General features: G+C 36.5%; 1 protein-coding gene across 1 annotated transcript in view; it reads left to right on the top strand.

The window, feature by feature from the left end:
• The window catches only part of CFAP47 (cilia and flagella associated protein 47), a 360,776-nt gene that overhangs the window by 109,878 nt on the left and 228,440 nt on the right, over nt 1–22,458 (top strand). Inside the window, exons 36-39 of the mRNA XM_075774464.1 lie at nt 8,849–8,983; nt 9,533–9,645; nt 19,651–19,801; nt 20,728–20,816. Coding sequence (XP_075630579.1) covers nt 8,849–8,983; nt 9,533–9,645; nt 19,651–19,801; nt 20,728–20,816 — 488 coding nt within the window. The remainder of the gene's footprint in view (nt 1–8,848; nt 8,984–9,532; nt 9,646–19,650; nt 19,802–20,727; nt 20,817–22,458) is intronic.

Raw genomic sequence — 22,458 nt, forward strand, 5'->3', positions numbered from 1 at the left:
TACCTTCTGTTTGTTTAATACTTTTACCATAATTTTCATCAGTCATTTGTAGTTGTTGGTTTAAATTGGTTACCTAGGTAACATTTCATGGCTGCTGATTCGAAGCATTTTCTATTTTTCAGTTATTTGTGTCCTGCTAGAAGCTGTTCTTTGGCGTAGGATGTCTATTTTCATCATTGCTTTGTAGGCTTTGTAGTGGGGAAAGTCTTCTTGCATGATTTTTGCATTTGTTGAATAGTTTATTACATTATTCAACTAATAATTACATGTTCATGTAAAAATGGAGCGTGTTATTGCCATAAGAAGTGGCAGTGATCTACTCCTTCCTGACATCTTTTAATAAAGTTTTTCTCTCCTCTTTTCTGTCTGTCAGAACTTTGGCTTATAGTTATTGTGATTATTTTGGATTTAAAACACCATGATCTGCTTTTTGTTTTTATTTTCCAGCTAGATAGATTAATATTTGTTTGTAATATATTCTGTTCTAAGTATCAATCCACTAACACTATGCTAATAAAACAGAACTGCCAGCATTTTCTAAATATCACGGAATGACTTAGAGACAATTAATGCTATTTAATTTTTGCATTGTTATAAACCTATTTTCACAAAATCAGGAGGCATTATTTGTAAGCAGTTACAAACTCTTCTGACCAGCAGTACCAAGCTTTAGTAATATAAAGGTGATTGAAAATACGGAAAGTTGGTTATGGAATTAACAGCACAGACCTAATGGTCTTACAACAGTTAAATAACTTAGGGTTTGCAGTAGAACCAATTTACTAACCCTTGAATTTATTGTCCAGTTTTAATATAGTCCTAATTTGGAATATTTAGAATTTGAAGTATAATAATTTATCCACTTTGTCATCTTCAGCATTTTCTTTAAGTAGGCAACATTAGAGTATAAATAAAATGCTAACAAACAAGCACCTAACAATTCAAGAAATGTGAGAAGCTTTTTCATATTTTGAGAACCTTTGTTATGGACAAAATTTAAAGCATAAATCTGTTAAACATTATGAATTGCTATTGTTTGCTAACCCAGAATTTTTTAAAGTAAATAATATATATAGATTATGTGAGTTTTCTGCTGAATATTGTTATGAAGCACACTGATTTTTATTTTTTTAAAATCAGTTCCTAGAATAGTAGGTTTTCTGAGGGAATAAGTCCTGATCTAAGTGGAAATGAGTAGAAGTAGGTGGCAAAAAAAAGGTTAAGCTTCCATAGATAATCTGCTCTGGCATCTTTGCTGTCTTAAATGAAAATGCAGGAAAGATGAACAGTAGAGGTGTAAAATTACAGCTGTATTGGAATAATAATAATAACAAATTCTCCTACAAATAGTTGTTAACATTCAATAGCCATTACTGAGAGAAGGGAACGGAAAACATCAGAGTATTTTTCAGACTTCAGGTTTAAAGGTTTTGGCAGGGAAGAAGGCTTTTTGCTTTGCATAGTAAGTGCATCCTAAAATTCCAACCTTAAAAAACAGCGGTGACAGAAATAAATAGTAATACAAGATGAGGCATATGATAACATCAGTACATGAAGAGTATATGAAATGAATCTTAAGAATTGCAAGGATAAGCGTTATCTAGGAAACTATGGAGAGCGACAAGGAAACCTCAAGTCAGTGCCCAGTGATGCGCTCTCTCTCTCCAAAGGTTAGAGAAGGAGCTGTGCTAGAACTGCTGGGAGTAGGGTGCGATGCTTGGCTGGGCACAGGGCGAGAAAGGAGGGAGGAAGCGGTCAGTAACTCCTCCTGCCTTTGTGCTCCATGGAGTTAACGGATTTGCCACTTGTGGAGCTCCCCTTCTGTCTTTTCAATGGAATCTCCTACCTGTTTCTAAGTTAATAAAACAGAAGGAAAACTAAGAAAACTTGAAGGTTAGCTAGTGAGATGTAATGCAAGATTAATTTAATATGTATATAGGTAAAAAAATGTGGTTCCTCTGTTCTAATATATCTTGACAGGTTTCTCCTTTCTGTTGTATCAAACAAAACAAAAAATCATATTCCTTATAACATAAAGCACACAGAACACATTCCTGCAGGACTATAGACACTGAATTTAATTAGGGATGAGCTGTAGTCAGTAATAAGTCTATGAAGCTTTCAGTAACTAAGTCATCTTTCTTTAAATGTTTATCCTTTGGGAAAGGGCTGCATTCCTTCTCTGCTTTTAGTCCACGAGCCAAGCCTTGCCATCTTTTCCACTACTCAAATTCTCTCTTTTTCTCCCCCTGCCCTGCCACATAATGCTTTAGGGTATGGAGAAGGAGAGGTTCCTCTTCCTAAAGCAGACATTAGGAGTCTATTCAGGGATACAGCTCCTTCAGGTTTCCTTGCAACCACGGAGATGAAGCCTTGTTAAAAATGTGTTTTTCTGAAACGTCTACCATAGAGTCATCAAATGATGTAGGTTGAATGCTCTTCACACTTAACTACTGTCAAGACCCTGAGGTACCACCAGCCCCTGCCTGGCCCCTCAGGGCTCCCCCACTCTGCCCACAGCCCAGGACCCCATGTCACATTCACAGGACCATCAGCCTCTGCCCCAGCAATGTCACAGCAGGGCTGGCCTCCTGCTCCCCACAGCCCTGCCCTGCCTGGCCATGGGACCTGCTAAGCCAGGCCCACCCAGAGGCCGTCATCGCAGCCTTGGCCTGTCCTGGTCCCCAGGGAGGTGTCCAATGGCTGCAGCTGGGGCTGCCCTGGTGCCCACAGCTGCTCTGCTCCTGGCTGGTGGGATGGGCCCTGGCTGGCCTCTGCTCTGCAGCTGTGTTATATTGCCTTTGGCTCCTGTCTCCCTGGCCTGGAGAGAGCAGCTGGCCCTTGCTGTCACCTGGCAATGATCTTTGCCTTTAGTTTCCCTTTCAAGTTTGGAACAATTATAGTTTCACTGACTTTTCTGGAATTTATTTCTCTTACTGAATTGAGGATTCTTACATAAAAGACACGGAGCATCTCATTATCGCATAATGCCTCATGGGCTGAAGGAGCCAGAGAAAATACTGCTGGGTTTATCTCTGAGAATTCTTTAATTTCTCATCTCAGTAGAACATGGTAGGAAACTTCTGACAAGCTTGTAGACTGGATGGGAAAGAAAGATTATTTCTGCATTGGAAATGCTGTGTTGGTTTGACTCCTTACATTTCTGAATTTAGAATGCAGTTTATTCTAGATTTTTCTGGTTTGAAATTCAGAATTGTTTTTACCCATCTGTGACAACAAAAGAGCATCTTATTTTCCAAGTTCTCTTTTATGTCAAATATAGGTTCATTCTTGGTAGTAAAAGATGGGCACCCTGTTTTGATGACTTGTTAGGAAATGAAGAAAAAATAGTAAGCTTTTTTCATTTACTTCTTGGTGATGTTCCCTCAAATTTTTGGAAAAATAAAATTGTACTTTGTATAGGGCTAGAACACCAGGGGTAGTGGAAGTGAGCATTACTTCAAATGGTTGGTGTTATTGCATTTATTTAGAGCACATTCATTAAGAACATTATTTATTGCATTTATTTAGAGCACATTCATTAAGAAAATTATCTTATAGTTCTGTCTTTTTTTCCAGCTTCTTTCTTGGTTATACAGAACATAACTTCAAAAGGAGAGCTTTCTTAGGTTGCCTTTACAGTTTTTACACAGATTCAAAGGGAGACTGTGCATAGGTGTGGGGGATAAAAAAAAAAAAAAAAAGAAAATATTTTGAAGTAGGCAGAAATCATATGTGGTAAAGGAAGTCTCTTGTGCTGAAAATAGCTTGAGGCTGGGAAAATACTCAAGTGTATGTGTACTTACTGTATAACTGTTTTCATTTGGGCATCAGCTTGTAGTGTTGTCCTTTTGGCCCATGGTCTGAGCCAATAGGCTGCTCTTAGGTTTTTATTTTGTATAAAGCTTTTTCTATGTGGAATGTTTTTTTTTAAGCTACTGAGTTTTTTACATTGTGTGGGAAGAAGGTGGCTCCACTAGAGTTGAAAATGTTTGCCTTTTATATACTTTATCCTCACAAAATTATTATGTCAAAATGCAGCTTTTGCTAGCTGAAGAAAACCTGTGTCAGTTGCTGATCCATCAATCATCAAGTAGAAACTTTTTGGGGGTGAAGCTATTTGTACTTGTGCTTGGATTGATGTGTTGCTTTGCTTTCTTAGAGCTCTTGCCTTAAGAATTAAATCTCAGCTGCATTTTTATGGTCCTGTATTTTAGGCAATAGATTTCAGCCAATATTGCATTTTAATAACATCAAAAGGAGAAGAAAACTCAATAAGCAAATCCTAATAAAAAAGAATTCATAAACCGTTAATGACAGTCAGGTTTATTTCTGTATGTAAAGAATAAAATAGAGAAGAATTTAAAATAATGGCAGAGAGGTGTCTAACATTAATCAATACATCCCTAAGCCACTAATTTCCAGAAGCTAGCAAATTATTTCAATGGAAAGACCACTTTATATTTGCCCAATTTCTTACACTCTTTTCTCAAGCAACTGCTCTGTTGGCAGAGGCAGAATAGTGGGATACCCAGTCTCTGATACTCTAAGGAGATCCTTAAGTGTTTAGATCTTGTGGACCCTTGTTCAATGTCATTTTTATTGCTTTTGTATTCTGACAAGGGATGCTCATGAAACTGCTTTTTTCCATACCTGCAGGAGAAACTAACTAGAGGAACAAGGGCCTTTCGGCAAGATTTGAAGATAGACTCGCTGTTGTGTTCTGTGTGGAATGCGTATTTGGTTTTTTACAGAGTGTTGTATTGCACCTTGTGTTTTTAGTAAATAGGAAGTTGAACTGGCTGGTTTGTAGAAGTGCTGGAAAACTTTAAGTAACTTGGAAATAAAAATTAACTCAGATAATTGATAGTAGATATGTCTATACATCTCTCTTACTGCACTAAAGACAGTCCAGAAGAGGGAAAGAAGTTTTATCCTTTTTTCAGCCCATGTGGCTAATAAATGTGATGTCTTTTGCCAAACTCTCTCCTTTAACATTTGGGAAACAGAGTAACTGCAGTTATCCAAATGTTTCTAATAATGAGAATGAAATTTTTACTTTCATTTCAAGGTTCCTAGTGGGAATCTACATGGGACTCGTTCTTCCCATGGAGTTGCTTTATTGAGTAGACTATTCTAATTATCTCCCACATATTTTTTTATTGGTAGAATTTTCTGTTCTCAGAAATGAAAAAAAAAAAAAAAGAATTTTCACGTAATTATCAAAAACCATTTTTTATAGCCTTGGAGAAATATGAATGGAAGAGAGAAAAAAACATAACTTTAAATCCCACATTTATTGTCGAGCATTTTTTAGGACATATGGAAACGCCCTTAATTAAGTAATATTTTTTCAGATGTTTCAATAATCTGGATTTTTATCCTTCATGTTTATCTTCTTAATACTGAAAAGGAAAATATAATCTCTACAAGAGTTTTATTAGATTAAAAAATTGCCAAGTTTTCTTGTTATAATCTAAATGCGTACGTTTTCCCCATTCAGTAAAATAGATGGTTGGCTCATCTAGAAGCAGACATACACTAAAGTGAACCATTAATGCAAATAATATTTCTGCATAGACTCACATCAGAGAGTGGGTGACTGACTAAATAGCTGCTCTGTTTCCTTTATCCTGCTGCTTTAGTAATAGTATCCATTCCCTTGATTAATCTGCTGGAGAGCACTGAGGTTCTGGAATAGATTGTTCATTATGAAAATTGCCTCATAAGAATCAATTAAAAAAAAGGATTTAAGGACCTTTTTTCCTCTAGTGTTGCACTTAAGCAATAAGCATCTCGTAATCATGTTGAGGACAAGAATATAGTTGGTCATAAAAATAAAATAATGTGGGGGCTGAAAGTGTGGTCCTGTGAAAAACTGGTATAATGTAGTTCATAGAAGAAATATTAATGTATAGGAATATTTGTTATTCTCAGACATCCCTGGAAATTTTAATAGTATTGACAATAAGTATTAAAATGAGACTTTACTGACAAAGTATCAAAAGACAATTAAGTTGATACAACTTCATCCTCATAGTTCACTATTAAGAGGTTTTGGTCCTAAAAAGTGGGAATAAAATTGACCCATGAACAAGATGCGTTATCTACAGTGATAATTTTTTTATAAAATAACCAAGTTTTAAAAATATTTCACAAAAGCAGTTTTGCCAAAAACCTGGGCTCCTTATTAAGTACATTTAATTAATGCCTCATTTTATCAGATGAACTGTATTTATTTATTTTTAATTTTTTATTAATCTGACCTCCTCAAAAGTGTCGCATTACCATTTTTCATTGCTTTCTTAACTTACCCAGAAAAGATAACCAAGGCTCCCATTGGAGTACCATATTCTCTCTCCATACTGCCACAGCTGGAGCCATCTGGCCAATTTCATTTAAAGCTGCTGTACTCTTATGAGAGATCTCACAGTATCACCATGCACTCTTCTACAGCCAGTCTTTGGTTCATATCTAATACCTTGCAAGCTTGCTGATTTTCAGGTTGCTACAAGACCTTCCTTGTAAAGCTGTGCTTGAGGCAAGTACGTACATGCAGAGAAGCTTTTTTATTTTGAAGGAAGTTGTACACTGCATTTACCAATAGATTACTAGTCTTGAATCAGCAAATATATTTGTACTTGCATTGCAAGGGAGATTTTTGTACATATGGAAGTTATGTAGCAGTCAATGGCATGACTATACCATTTGTTCATCTGGAGAGATCTCTGTGCTGCTATCAACTCAGCTGTGATTTCCTGACACACAATGTGGGCTAACATTGTGAGTGGGAGGTTTTATTAGCTGCAGTAGTTTCTGGAGGATGGATGATGGTGAACATCGAGAACATTAATTTCACACAACTCTTGATTTCCTTGTTTGCCTACAAGCTACAGACATTTTTTCTAGGAACTTTTTCCACAGATATGCCTGCCATGTATGCACTTATGAGATAAAGAGATTCAGGTCTCCTGTAGTGTACTTGTTTCTAAATAAAACTGGTGCAAATAAAACTGATGTTCTAAATAAAACTGGTCATGTATTGCTCTTCATTCCTCTTCCAGATAAAGAAAAAGGACATGTCATTTAAGATATATTTTTGTTTTGTTTTCCCTTTTTTGTTTGTTTGTTTGGACAGTGCAAAAGTAATGTAGTCTTCAATATCTTAAGTATGCCTGTGCTACTAAAGAATGTTATATTATGGGACTTGTTTGTTCATGTACTTAGAAATGAACGCAAAATTTTCAATAGTTGCTGACTAAAGAGAGCTCTTTTTCCTTATTGCCACTTTATCTGAATATGAAATATCTCCTAGTAGCTGTGAATTTCCTGGTAAGTTTTTTTAAAAAAAGTAGTATAGCTGTTTTATAACATAAAGTTTAGGGATTTAAAAGTATCTCATACCTGTTTTCTTGCTCTCTTGCATGACCTTGCAGATCTAAAAGACATTTGCTTTATGTTTATACAATGCTTCTAAGTATTCTACAGGTCAATATTAAAATGAATAAAAATGTACTCTGTTCTTTGAGTGGTTTACAGCTGAAAATTCATGATACGGTGAAACCATGTGAAGCAGGAGGCTTGATTCTAGAGCGTTGGGATGAGGTTACATGTAGTTACGTGCAACTTATCTAAGCTGCTTAGGGAGGGTGACAGTGACAATCAGCAATAGCACAATAGATCAGGGGTTTTTTGCTTGAGAATTGGGCAAAATTTTTCATGTAAGGTGAGAGGGTTTAGAGTGGTAGTCACTTTCAAGACATTAGGCAAAGGAGAGCTTTTTTAAAAATACTGTATTGAATGACTCTGTTATGTACGGGATCCAAATAAAGTGTCTTGACTAAAAAGAGCACCTTTTAATGGGATGACATGTTAATGCAAGGGGTTTGCTGCTTAAATCTACTCCCAAGTGTGTATATTTTTCAGTGTGACTTTATATGTAATTCAGGACAGAGATTAACTGCAGTTGTAAAAGTTTATTTAGTATATTATAGACAACTTCGTTATAATAACATATTATAAGTTACTAAGCATGAAATTTTAAAATGCCTAATTTAATTAGTTTGATTTAGGAAGTACAGATTCTTATTTGTTTAAATCTGTAGTCAGATCTTTCCTGCCTGTACTTATGTGGGAAGGCACTTCCATCAAGTCTCTTTACTATTTGATTAGGCTTTTGAACAGTTCATGTATTTGATGGAGGAGTTTCTACCTCTCTCTTTTCAGTAACTTACCAGAATTGCTGAAGACTAAAGCTTTGACATGTTTTGCAGTTGCAATTTAAATTTCTGTAAATCAAATATTTAAGATGCAGTAATACTTACTACCTTTTGTAAAGCAATTTGGCATCTGCAATAAAAATTACTATATAGTCATGATTTCCTGTTCTTAGTTGGATGGTAACAATAAACAGTTGCAAAACTGTATCTAGGAGTATTTGGGATGATATTTTACATAGTATATTGAAATATTTAAAAAGATTTTTTAAGAAAATAGAGACTTTTTTTTTTCCAGTCAGTGAATTTTACTTTATTTTTCTATTATTAGTTTACTATGAAAGGAACATCTGGTTTTCCTGAACTATGGGGAAAAAAGGTAGGTTTAATTTTTAGCCTAGGTTTATTACCAGAGCATGTCCGTGGTCTTCAAGAATTAGGGGTTTTGTGCACTGACAAGAATCATATTCATCTTAGCTATAGGCCTAATCCAGTTATTAAAAGTTAGGTTGAAAATATTTGATAATAAGAATTACCTTAAACTTTTTTGTTCTTCATCTTCCTATCACTAAACTATACAGGCAAAATTTTAACTGAATATCTGTTTATTGTTTCTTTTTTTTCAACATTAGGCCACTGACATCTGTGATCCAAACCCAGTCATGATGCTTATTTTGTGTGTCTACCTGTATGAAAGTCTCCCTCACTACTTACCCAAGAAGACTGTAGAATTTACAGGTGCTCTCCATGCAACTGTTGTTAAGCAGGTACTGATACCATTGAATTTAGGTTTGTAGCAGTACAAGGTTAAAACACTGTATGTATATATGTGTTTATATTATGTATATATTACAACAAAGAATGAATGGGTTTCATGTCATTTGGCTTCTAAATATAGAAGATGGAAGAATGTGTCTTCTTTTTTTCTCTTCAGGTTTGGGATCCTGACTTCTGCAGCTGTTTTTTCCCTATGCCTGTGAGCACAGAAAAAAATCTAGCAATCTGACAAATCTGAGATCAAAGATAGAGAGCAATAAGAGATTAAGAGGCATAGGAGTGCAGTGTACACTGCAAAAAGAGTACTCAGAAAAATTGAGGTTGGACAGTCTGTGGGAAGTCTATGGACTTCCCACTTCCCACTTCCACTATGGACTAAAGTCTCTTTATGAAGAAAAATTATCTGCCTAGTTATTTGAAATACTTTCTTATTTTGTGATATCCTTAGTTTGTATTTTGGAACTTAGCTGCAGAACATACCTTTTATACTCTAAAAAATAAATAAAAATAGGCTGATTCTGTTGTTGTTGTTGTGATAGGTCCGTCTGAAAAACCCAAGCGTTAAAACTTTGGTGTACAATGCTACTCTTGTGGGAAGAGATGCTGATGATTTCTCTTTACCTAAAGGAAACACTGTCACCATTGCCCCTAAGTAAGTAATGATTTTTTAAAGTGTTATTAATAAGTCTTACAGTATGGAAATATAAATCTACTAATTAAATAATGGTAGAACACTAGAAATGTGTTCAGCTACAAACAGGGCAAAATTAGTGAGTATAAAGATCAGGTTTTCCTCCTTAACCTAGAATAAATCCAGAACAATTTATCAGTGGGACACTTGCAGTTTAGCTCAATAGAGCTTTGAGAGCAGAATATACATCTTCAGATTGTTAGAGGAGTCATCTATGTCCAATAAATATTTTTGTCTCAATGTATTGAAAGCTTTAATTTTCAGTTTGGATCCGCTGTTCTTAAATTTTTATTTTTTTGCCGAACTAAAATTGAAATATCTCCTTTGAACTTGATTCACGTTTTTTACATCAGTGCGTTGCAGCAGCATGAGCTGATAAAATTTATTTCTTGTAAGATTTCAGTTTTTGTTTCTTATTTGTAAATGAAGCATGACTGGGAGTTTTAAGAGACCATGACACAGATTTGATAGTAGTGTTAGACTGCTTCTTTTTGCCCCCATTGTCCTTCCCCACCAAGAGGGAAGCTCTTGCAGCTGCAATGTAGATATTTCTCTATCTTACATTTCTGAAAGTCATCTAAGGATCTTACAGGGATTTAATTTTGGAAAAACATTAGGTTGTCAACATTTTTGGTAGCATAAATACTCATGAAATGTTGCCATCTTTTTCTTTTTGTTCACTAAGTATATTTTGCTCTTTCTGTGCTATGTAGCTTTAGGACTAGATACAGGAATTTCACTAATCCTTGTTTAACTAAGACAAGAGGGATGTAGCAGTGACTCTGGCTGTCAGTTAAGAGTTTAGGCTGTAAGTCTAGTTAAGATGTACCTTTGCAGATAAGATGGATCAGAGATTGTAAAATGGAAAACAAAGGTCAATATTTGTATGAAAATAACCTGTGAAGAAGAAGAAAAAATTCAAATATATATTGCCAAATTCAAGAACTTAACATAAATGCAGTGTTTTTTAAGGTTGATCAACATTTCTGTATTAAATGACATGCCTATTGTAAATTTATGCAAAAGAGACAACAAATAATGTTATGTTTCAGTGAGCTGTGAGGCTGATTTGATTCCATTTTCTTTGCAATTACTTCAAATAGGAATTAACATAAAAATGTAATCCTTGAAAACATCATGGTTTTCTCTGAAAGGTCAATCCTGTGTCTGTTTCTCACTTCACCTTTAAAAGAAATCTAAAAAAACAAGACACAAGTAAATGTATACAACTTTGTCATTGAGCTACTTGGCATTATATATAGCATCAAACATTTGAAAAAATGCATAGAAATAAAAGCTTGTGGAAATGCCACTCATCCACTAGTGACCTCTGCAGAGTTTATTATAATGTAACCTTACTTGTAATCTTGGTCACTAAATGAAAAAGAGATTCTTTGTAATGAATAGCTTTCTTAATATTCTGATGGAAGTGTTTGAGAACTCCAGCCATCAGTGGGATCGGTGGGAGTCTTGTAGCTGTTTTATATTCGATCATAATATCATAAGTGGGTTTGGAAGTGATAGCAACATGAATAATAAACTAACACCTCTGTTTAATTGATTATATGTAGGCTTATCGCTATTAATGCTGATTTATATTCGCTTGTTTAAGGTCAAGAAAAATGGTAGAGGATTTGTAGGAGAGAATGTTCTGTTTTCTTTGGAAAGTGTGAAAGTCTTTAGAGAAGACTAAATGAGGTAGGCTTGTAACAGACTTCAAAAAAAAAAAAAGGAAAAAATATTTATGGCATAAATAAAGAGTGAGCAATAATTTTCAGTGTGTTCAGTAAGAAATGTGTTGGGAATGTATTATTAAAACTTTATGGAGTTATTTTTTGACAGAAATGTTAGTATCACTGACTATAACCTGTTTAGGAATAGAAATGTTAAAATAGCTAGAAAGAGGCACTTCACACTAAAGTTATTTGTTCTACTTTTAGAAGTAAATAATCCATAAATATGGGAATGAAGGCAGATGAATCAATGTGTTAAAAAGCACTAAAATTTAGGAAAGTGTACTTGCTCTATCAGGGAACAGAAGTTCTACTTTAAAAACAGGCATTACACTTTAAAAACCTGTCTGAGTATCTGTAATGATTCAGACAACTTAAGGTCAGATATCCTTGTTCCCCTGAATTGAAACTGTACCTTATGAATTTATGAATATTGTATATAAGTATAAATATGCCTTCACCCCTAGTTCCTCTTTCACTGCAAGCTAACTTGATACTAGCCAGCTTTTTTCCCCCTGAACCAACAGGTACTTTAGCTAAACTAATAAACAAGAAGCAGTCAAGACCAGCAGCTATTGCCTTGTGAAAGCCTGCTGCAGGGCTTCATTCAAGTTGTAAGGCTTGCTTTGCCAAAGGTTCAGGGTAGAAGGTCAAGGGAAATACTAGCAGTTCAGAGAACATTCACTCATGAGAGTTCAGGCAATTACAGCTGAAAAGATGAACCATAGCCTTGATAGGGAGGCTAAAGAAACGGAAACTTGTCAGAATTCTGACTGGGGAGCTGGAATACTTTAAGACAGACATGTCATGCCTAGAAACTTGGCTCTAATTAACTGTCAAATATATATGTTCCTATATTTAGAATTAACTATAGTTGGATTTAAGATAACTGTGGCTCATTATAATCACTAATGAGGAATAAGTGTGACTGACTAATCCTGTTGGACCTGCTGGGTGAGCACACTTGGTGTAGAGGATTCTGTAGATGAAAGCTGAGTCTGAAAGCACTGTGTTTACTTTCCAGGGAAGCTGAACTGCAGGAAACTGATAAGCTAAACAGATCAAAAGAGAAAAATAAGCAGAAAGGCAGAGAGTAGTGAAGAGAAGTTACTTAAGTATATTAGGAAGCAATGATGCAGCATTAGGTAGAGATGCCGACTATTTTAAACTAATAATGATGAAGTGGCAGAAATATGTAATATATGTCTGTCTGTATTTTCAAAGAAGCATGACAATGTATACTGTGGCCCACTACTAGCTGGAGAAATTACTAAATGGCTGCGGTGGGTTGAACTTGGCCAGCTGTCAGCTGCCCACCCTGACACACTCACTCCCTCTCCTCAAGAGGAGGGGGGAGAAAAAATTACTAAAAAGATTTGGGGGTTGAGATCAAGATAGGGAGACTGCTTACCAGCGGCAATCTGTGCTGGTTTTGGATGGAGTTGTTAATTTTCTTCATAGTAGCTAGTATGGGGCTATGTTTAGGATTTGTGCTGGCTCGTGAGACCGCACCTGGAGTACTGTGTTCAGCTCTGGGGCTTCAACATAAGAAGGACATGGAGCTGTTGGAGCGAGTCCAGAGAAGGGCCACGAAGCTGATCAGAGGACTGGAGCACCTCTCCTGTGAGGACAGGCTGAGAGAGTTGGGGTTGTTCAGCCTGGAGAAGAGAAGGCTCCAGGGACACCTTATAGCAGCCTTCCAGTACCCTAAACGGGCCCTACAAGAAAGCTTGAGAGGTACTGTTTAAAGGGCAGGTAGTGAACAAGGAGTAATGGCTTTAAGATGAAGAACTGTGGATTTAGATTAGATATTAGGAAGAAATTCTTCCCTGTGAGGGTGGTAAGGCACTGGAACAGGTTGCCCAGAGAAGCTGCGGATGCCCCATCCCTGGAAGTGTTCAAGGCCAGGTTGGATGGGGCTTTGGGCAACATGGTCTAGTGGAAGGTGTCCCTGCCCATGGCAGGGGGTTGGAACTAGATGATCTTTGAGGTCTCCTCCAACTCAAACCATTCTAGGATTCTATTCTATGATTCTGTGGAACAGTGTTGATAATATGGAGATGTTTTTGTTACTGCTGAGCAATGCTTACACAGAGCCAAGGCCTTTTCTGCCTCTTACCCCACCCCACCAGCAAGTAGGCTGCTGGTACACCAGAATTTGGGAGATGACACAGCCGGGACAGATGACCCCAACTGAGCAATGGGATACTCCATACTGTATGATGTCATGCTCAGCATATAAAGCTGGAGGAAGAAGGAAGGGGGAGATATTTGGGTGATGGCATTTGTTTTTCCAAGTAACCCTTACACATGATGGAGCTCTGCTTTCCTGGGGATGGCTCGACACTTGCCTGCCGATGAGAAGTAGTGAACAAATTCCTTGTTTTGCTTTGCTTGTGCACATGTCTTTTGCTTTGCTTATTAAACTGTCTTTGTCACAAACCCACAAGTTTTCTCACAATTTTCTTCCCCCATCCTGCTCAGGAGGGAGGGAGTGAGTGAGCAGCTGTGTGATGCTTAGGTGCTGTCTGGGTTAAATCACAACAGTCCTTTTTGGTGCTCGAAGGGTTTGAGGTAATAACAGATTGACCAGAGTGTAATAGAAGGGATTTATATCTGTTAACAGTTGCAGGTCATGATATTGATTCAGATATTAGTTTATCTGATCTGCAGCATGCTCTTTTTTTTTGCTGTACGTGTTAAAGATTGGTGTTGGCTTTTGCAGTTTGCTGTGCTCTGTAGTGATTAGTGATGTTTAGCCTGGGAGTTTTGTTATTAAAACACTGACCTTGAGCTTAATTTGGTATTTGGGCTCTGTACCGAAGCCATTACTGTACTTTGGGTAGCATCTCGTGGAGATAATTAATGATTATACTTCTTCATCTGAGAGGCTTTTTTGTGGAGGAAATACAGAATGGCACCTTCTCTACCTTCTCCTGTGATGGTTTCTCCCTTGTTACAATAACTTCTTTCTTGAACATCCTTGGGTAGTTAAAATACTTCTATTGGTATTTCTTAGAAATATTGCTTTGGTTTTGTCTAAGGTTAACAAGCAATTTAGAAATATGACCCAGGCTTCGCAAGAGTATGGTCAGGGGTAGCATGGCATGTGGGAGAATATGGGCAGATACCTAGAGAACTTCTTTATCTCCAGTGGTCTGGAACTTCACTCCTGAACAACTACCAGACCCTGATGAAGTGATAGAATGTTTGGAAAAAAAAAAAAAAAAAAAGCCAGGGCTATTCCAAAGAGGCACAACTTACTGCAACGTGCTGGGCCCTGACCACTATCTACCAAACACTGCTTGGTCTTATTGAACACCCTCAGGCAGAAAAGAGGGAAAACAAACCAACAGACACTGTGTCTAAACCAGACACTATATCAGTTGCCTCTATAACTAAAAAAGAAACCCACACCCTGGTGATAATGAGCCGGACAGACATGGAGGTAGCAACTATAGATGAACTGTCCAGACAGTTCCAACCAAGGCCTCAGCTATTAAGAGTCATCAATATACTGTGTGGTGCTTAGTTGCTGGCTGGCGTTAAACAATGAGAGCATCACAGGCAAAGCAGGCTTGACTTAGGGTTTAATTAATTTTCAATTAAAATAGGCTTTTGTAGTAAGAAACAAAGCTAAAAATTAAAACATCACCTCATCTCTTCCCCTCCCTCTTCTCCCAGACTCAACTTCACTCCTTTGTTCCTGAATCCTCTACATTTTCCCCCTGCCACCCTGAACAGGGCAGGGGGTAACAAGGAGTAGGTGGCTGCAATCACTTCATAACAGTTTCTGTCTGCTTCTCCTTCCTCCTCATGCTTTTCTCCTGCTCCGTGAATTCTTCCATGGGCTGCAGTCTTTCAGGAAAAATTTGCTCCAGCATGGCCTATTCACAGATCACAATTCCTTCAGGAATTATCCAACTGCTCTGGCATGGGGCCCTCCATGGTCTGCAGTGTGGATATCTGCTCTAGTGTGGTTCTCTCCACATGCTGCAGTGAAATATCTGCTCTGGCACCTAGAGCACTGCCTCTCCCTCTCTTTCTCTGACCTTGATGTTCCCACTGCTGTTTCTCGCTTTGTCCTTGCTCCTCTGCCTTTTTGATGTTTTTGTCTTAAATATGTTTTCACAGAGGTGCTACAAAGTTGGCTGATGGGCTCAGCTGTGTCCTGTGGTGGGTCCATTGTGGAGGCAGCTGGAACTATCTGTGCCCCCCACAGGGCAGCTCCTGGTCTCTTCTGACAGGGGCTGACCCTATAGCCCCCTGCTACCAAAATGTAGCCACCTACACCCAATATCTGCCAAGAATAAGTAGTTTGTATCAATTGGCCAAGATGAAACTGGCTTTAATCCTAAGCAACTGAACATCAAGGAAATCTTCCGAACAGTATACTGTCATTTTGCTCTGGCTTTTGGGATGCATCAGAACATTCACAGTGTAGCTGTCAGATCTCACATATAATGTAATTAAACTTTGATCTGAGATTCCCACTCTCCAGGGAGCTGCACTGTGCCATATAGACTTGCAGTTCACAACAGTAATAGCATAAATGTTTCTAATCTCTCTTATGTGGTGTAGACATGCCTATAAGTTACTCAGTCTGGGTATTTTAACAAGAGAAATAATGAAGATGACTTGATCAATATTTAAAACTGCCTTGCTGGGAAAGGGACGTGTTTAACTGCAAACAATATAGAACAAAATGTTTTATAAGAACAACAGCTTGAAGCTGGAGTTGTACAAATTCAACCTGGAAGTAGTAAAGGTCATTAGCTATTGAGGGGAAGAAACTATCTGAATGACAAATTCTTGAACTGTAGGAGTTTTGCAAATCACAGAACATTGAAAATAATACAGGAAGTGATCTCTGAAAGTTATTTAATCCAGCTGTCTGCCCCAGATAATATGGGGTGCTTTCTCAGAAAAATGTTTCTGACAAATGGCAGTTATCAGAAGCAATTGAAGTATGATTGGGTTGCATGTAATGGTCTGCAATGTATAATTACTTGGGATTGTGTTACCTAATGATTTCTGTTGGCCTTAAACTCTGCAAATTTGATCCCTCCAAACAACTTTCTATCTTTTTTTTTGTTACACTGAAGTATTACAGATAAAAGAGAGATAATTTGCTTGCTTGCTTTTTTGAAAGATGGTACACACTGAGCTGATAAAGAAATTGAGAATCTTTGACACCTACAGTATATCAACTAAAGTGGATGTGGATGGAGCTAGTTATAATAATAGGAGAATGAACAAGTTTATAGAACAATTGCATGATCTGAATTTTCCCTCACTTTGCATTTACCACAAGACAGATGAATAGAGAAAAAAACTAAACAACTTTGTGTTTTCCCTGATACTGGCTTTGCCACAGAAGGCAGCAGTTCACAACTGAAATCAGATTTGTCTGCTATTGCATAAGCCACAGTGCAAAGATCAGGCACGATGTTCCATATGCTCCATTTCTCTGTCATTCTTATTTGTTACGAGAGCAGAGTAGACTCCTTAAAACTTGGTTCTTAAAGTGGCTTTGGGAGTGGATGTCTCAGGCAGTATACTTCTCTGAGAGTCTGCGGTCCCAGGATACATTTTTCAGGATGTTTTGAATGGCAGGGTGGCTTAGGAGCCTCAAACTCTGGGGGACTTAGCAACTCTTCACTGTCAAAAATGGTGATGTCCGGGGGCCCTGCAGCAGGAACGAGAAAGCTGTAAGAGCCAGGTTTTCAGAACTTCCAGGATTTCATCACTGATTGTCAGAACCATGATCATGAGACTTTTGGTATTAGGAAGAACTCAGGGCAAAATCATAGTCTTTTATCCTAGGTGTTAAGCCTAGAGATCATGCTCAGTTAATTCTATTACCTATAATCCTCCTTTCTGAGTTCGGTGAGCTTTTTTCAATTCTGCTATATTCTTTTTTGAGGTAATGAGGTGTAAACAGTAATTAAGGTTCGAGTCCTTTGGATAGGATCTGGTGGCCTAATGGTGATCTATGTTGTCTGTTTTCTAATTATTCCTAACACTGCTTTCCCTGTGTGCATCTCTTTACATCTCTGTATGCTGAATTTCCTTGTCATTTTGTTGTCTCATAAGGTCATGCAATCTTTGAACTGTCGGTCTTTGTCCTTACAATCAGAAACAACTTAGAACATCAGTAAATTTTCTTACTTTCTAGTTGTCACAGACCCTTGAGGACTCCATTAATGACCTTCCTAGTTCCTACATTATGTTTCCTTCCTTCTTTCCTGTCTGCTAGTTTCCTCGTAAGTCTATAGAAAGGGACTTCGTTAGAAGAATTAAAGCACCCTTGATCACGGTCTTGTTGAACTCCTTTAATGAACTCCCCTAGGCAGGACTACAGTTTACAGATGTTGACTCCTGCCAGTTAGATCTCATTTATGTAGATCTTGTTTATAGTAGATGTCATTTATACTTGTCCTATTTTATTTTTTATAATTGTTTCAACTCTACTGCATGGTATAGATTTGAGGCTTGAAGGTCTGTTATTCTCCTGATCTTCCCCAAAGTTTTTTTGAAGATATTGGTGTTCTATTTTTCACCATCCAGTTCTCAGGTCGCAAGGTAGTTTTAAGTAAGAACGCTGTATATATGTATATAATAATTTTTTTTTCCCCTGGTCCATTATAAGAATGAGGTAAAGGACCTCCCAGAAAGTTTCCTACAGCAGCTGTCATCCAGGGACAAATCCTGACACTACTGCTAGCAAAATAAGTTTGTAGAACTTCTGCCATCATTGTGATTGCTCAACTTACATAAAGAGATGTGTGCATTGACTTCACTTGAAAAAATAGCTGTTATTAGGGAAGTTGTGGACCAAATGTAAATTAGTATGATTCCATCGAAGACATGGTATGCTGATTGCTATTACAAGTCCTCTATTTCACCACTTGTGTAAGTATATATACATACAATACATAATAGGCATATTTCACATACCACTGTTAGTTGATTGCCTCTGCTTTAGAATTCCCAGTTGGCAGAAGATCAATAAATCGCACATAATTTCCCTCTGTCCTCTATTTCAATACTTTTCTTTTAGGCTGCACAGTTCCTATTAATTAATGGGGAAGGCTGAGCTGGGTTGGGGAGAGGTTTCTTTCTGACTTTAGTATATGCTATCTCTTCCAGAAAGACAACTAACATCTGCACTTTATAAATATAACCGTTTTCTATATTTTAAGAATGCCTTTGAATTATTATTTAAGTAATATCAGCTTGCACAAATTAAGAAATGTCAAGATTTTATTATAGGTTATTTTCTTTCTGCCATCTTTCATACAGTTTGTTGGAGGTTAAATTTTAAAATTTCTTTAACTACATAGAATGGCATTACAATGAAAGTATAAACCAGTCAGCTGATTTTTTGTCATGTATTTTGAGATATTCTACTTGCATCTCCAAAAATATAGGTCTTTTTCTATTTAGAGAAATCTTTCTCTGCTCTGGTCATATGCATAGAAAAGGCAGAATATGTTTAGATTCTACCATTCCCTTGCTTTTAGAACAATCCTAAACACTATAATTTTTCTGACTTCATGCCAGCCAAAGACCTTAATCTCAAAATCAGTGATTATGAGAGCTTCAAAGTGCAAGCTTCAGCCACTAAACTTTTCTTACTGATCTTGCTTAGATGTAGAACTAAAGCAAATCAAGTCTAAACTTAACTCTTACCTAGTCTAAGTTTTCATTCCATGTGGTCTCCCCGTCTCCAGTTTTCCATCAGAGATGTGAGCTGTTGCTTGTATGAGAGAACTTTGTTTTTTTCACCTCTTAATTACTCAGCTTTACTAATTATTCTGAAGGGATTTTTGTTAATTTCTTTCTCGATCTTCAATGAGGATTTGATTAAGAACATCTAGATCTGCCTCACAACATGCATAACAGGATGTCTGACTGTTTAATTCACAAAAACCTATTCAAATAGGGGAGCATAAAGTAAATCAGTTGTTAAGTTAGGGTAATACTATAAGGTAAGAGAACTTCCTGTGCTAGTGTGTGTGGGAAGAAAAATTAAGCTACATGCTGAGGTCATAAAAAGCAATAAGGACTCAGTATTGTTCTTTTTCTATCCATATAGTTCTTTTATTAGATTGTTTTAAGGTACTCTTAGGTAGAAGATTGAACTACAACAAAGTATTTCAGAAGAAACAAATGACATTATTATTATTATTATTATTATTATTATTATTATTATTATTATTTTGCCTAGGAGACAAACAACTATAAATGTGGAATTCACTAGTCGTTTTCTGCGCCCTGCTGAAGCGGTGTTGCTATTGATCTCAAAGAGTGTGGGTGGAATAGATGGTGCCACACTGACATTCTCTCTGAAATCCGAAGTCAAGCATATTGAGCCTGCTGTAAGTTTGTGTGTGTGATTAATATTGTCACAAAAATATTGTTCATCTGTATGTTGTCTCAAACAAAAGTGAACTGAGGTAAGAATAAAAATGTGAGTTACCATCAGCATTAGCCTTTGACCTATGAATTTTCACATTTCAAATATTAGCCTATGTACATGCAGAGAAAAGCCTAGAGGAATATCTCAGATGCCTAAGGATATAAATCACACTTAGATCTTGAATAAATTTAAAAATTTTGCACTGATCGTTCTGAAAATAAATCTGGAGCCCTTTCAGCATATGAATGCTTTTGGAAACTCCTCTGCGGAGGTATCGATATGCCCCTTCAGCCTAGTGATTTCAGTTGTCACATGTGGATGGACAGCAAACTTAGATGTTGCTAGGTTTATTTGTGATTTTTAACTTTAGACAGCCTTTAGATTTAAGATGTATCCCAGAAATAGTCAGAGCAGAGATCGGCATGCGTTCCAGCATTTATTATCAAACACTCATTGAGCAGGTCTGGATAGATCCTCTTCTGAACTTAGATGGCATTTATGTGATTCTCTTTTTTTTCCATGACTCACTCTATACCATAGCAATAGACACTGATGTTACAAAGGAAGGTTGGGACAGGAGAGGAAAATAGATGACATCATAGAAAGATAAGAAGGCAAAAAGTTAGCTTGATTCTTGGCCCTGTGCTATCATTTTGAAGAGCATGTAAAATATGGTGAAGTTTAATGCATGTTTAAAACCAAATAGGCTTTAACAGTTTGCTGGCAGCAAAACCTAGCATTTAAATTATGTTAATTTTGTAGTCACCAATGGTCAAATACATGGTTCTGTTCTTCTTTGTAATATTTTTCTGTTCGTTTATGTATTATACCTGAAACTAGTTTTGCAACTTTTTCATATTGATACAAATTTTTGCTCTTTTTTAGGATATATTAAAATGCAAATCACCATGTTATGAGCTGAAGAAAGTTATCCTAAATGTTACTAATCCCTTCAGATATGATGGCATATTCAGGTAGACAATGCTATAAAGATAAATCTATAATGATCACACTGTTTTATCAATTCTTTTCCATAATTTTCTTCTTCTTAAAAATGTGAAACCTTGAGGTTAAATTATAGGGATTTACATTACCAAAATTGTTACAAGCACTATGAAGTAGAAACTATCATAATGAATAAAGAATATAAATAAGCCTTAATTGGAATCCATCTCAGTGTAAGCAATAAAGCTAGAGTTTTAATCAAATGGAGTTCATGAACCTTACTTGTATTTTTGCGTTTGGCTGAGGTCCAGCAGTATTCCAAAGAGAAACAAACCATGTTAATTAATAGTTGGTTATTTTTTCCCCAATCTGCTTTATCCTGCTGTGTAAATTATTGAGCATGCAAAAGAAAAAAAACATGCTTTTGCCTCAGGGCTTGCATCACTATCAGTTAATCTAATTTTTCATTTGTATTCATCATAGATGTAACAACTCCAGGGTTATAAATGTTACTTTCCTTAATACAAAAAAAAGAGAGTACTGTGCCTCTTTAAAATCTGTTTATTGTGATCTGACTCCACATTTTGTCTTTAGTCTATAGAGCTAAATATTGGTTTATGTCATTCATTTATTTACAAGAACTATTTTCCATAACATTTTTAGCTTGTTTTACTGATCTGTTTAATATACATGTTGCATAGGCTGCAAATTAAATTTTTCGTTCATCCACAGAATAGGTTTGGTATAGCGACCTGTAACAGGATTGTTTCTACTGCTCCAGCAATGTACTCTGGCATAAGCCTCCTGTATGGGAATCATAGGGGTTTATTTAGCTTCTGTCTTTTTTTAAAGTCCCTATTTGGTCAGTGAGGTTGCCTGTAATAAGTTCTATGATGTGGATAACTGTCTTGGAAAATAGATTAAATGTGATGAATTAATTTAATTATATATATCACTCAAAAGCTACTTGACAACTACTGGAATTAATTATCAATTTGGACAACATTTGAACCAGTAATCTAAAATAAAAGATTCTTTGTATCACGTTCCCAGGGTTTTGAACCATCTAGCGTTCCATCGGGGGGTGCATAGCTTGGTAGCAAGTAACACTAGGAAATACACTTGTGATACTAAGGAAGTAGCGCTTTTGCAGAAAACTGGGCTGAAAAACTAGGTGTATAATGTAGTACAATTTAAGAAAAGGACAAATTAAAAATACGAGTGTGTCTCTGACCTCATGTCAAATATATAGCAAATGTCACATAGTTCCAAAAGCTGCAAATTCTGCACCCTAAACTAGTCCTTGCCTAGCATTTGGCAGTTTGTTAGATGGTACCCATTCTATCAACTAAATAATGTTTTCTGGATTTTACAGTTCCTAGCTTTTAATACTTATGTATAGGTATATATTTTAAAGATTACTGAATGCTTATACTTCATTAAGAAAAATTGGTTGAATACTTCTAAAATTATCCATTACATTTCTTTGTGAAATACTGTAGCTATTTCTCTCCCAAGAAAAGTTTTCTGTAATATAGGATACTATAGTAAGTAATTGTCTTTTTTTTTTTTTTTTTAATGGCAGATTAAACGCTTGGGCAGAGAATCAACTGCTGTTTATGTAAATGATCATAACTCTATTGAAAAGTTTGAATTCAGATCCACAGCTAG

This window comes from Balearica regulorum, chromosome 1 (assembly GCF_011004875.1).
Source record: "Balearica regulorum gibbericeps isolate bBalReg1 chromosome 1, bBalReg1.pri, whole genome shotgun sequence".
NCBI classification, from domain to species: Eukaryota; Metazoa; Chordata; class Aves; order Gruiformes; family Gruidae; genus Balearica; species Balearica regulorum.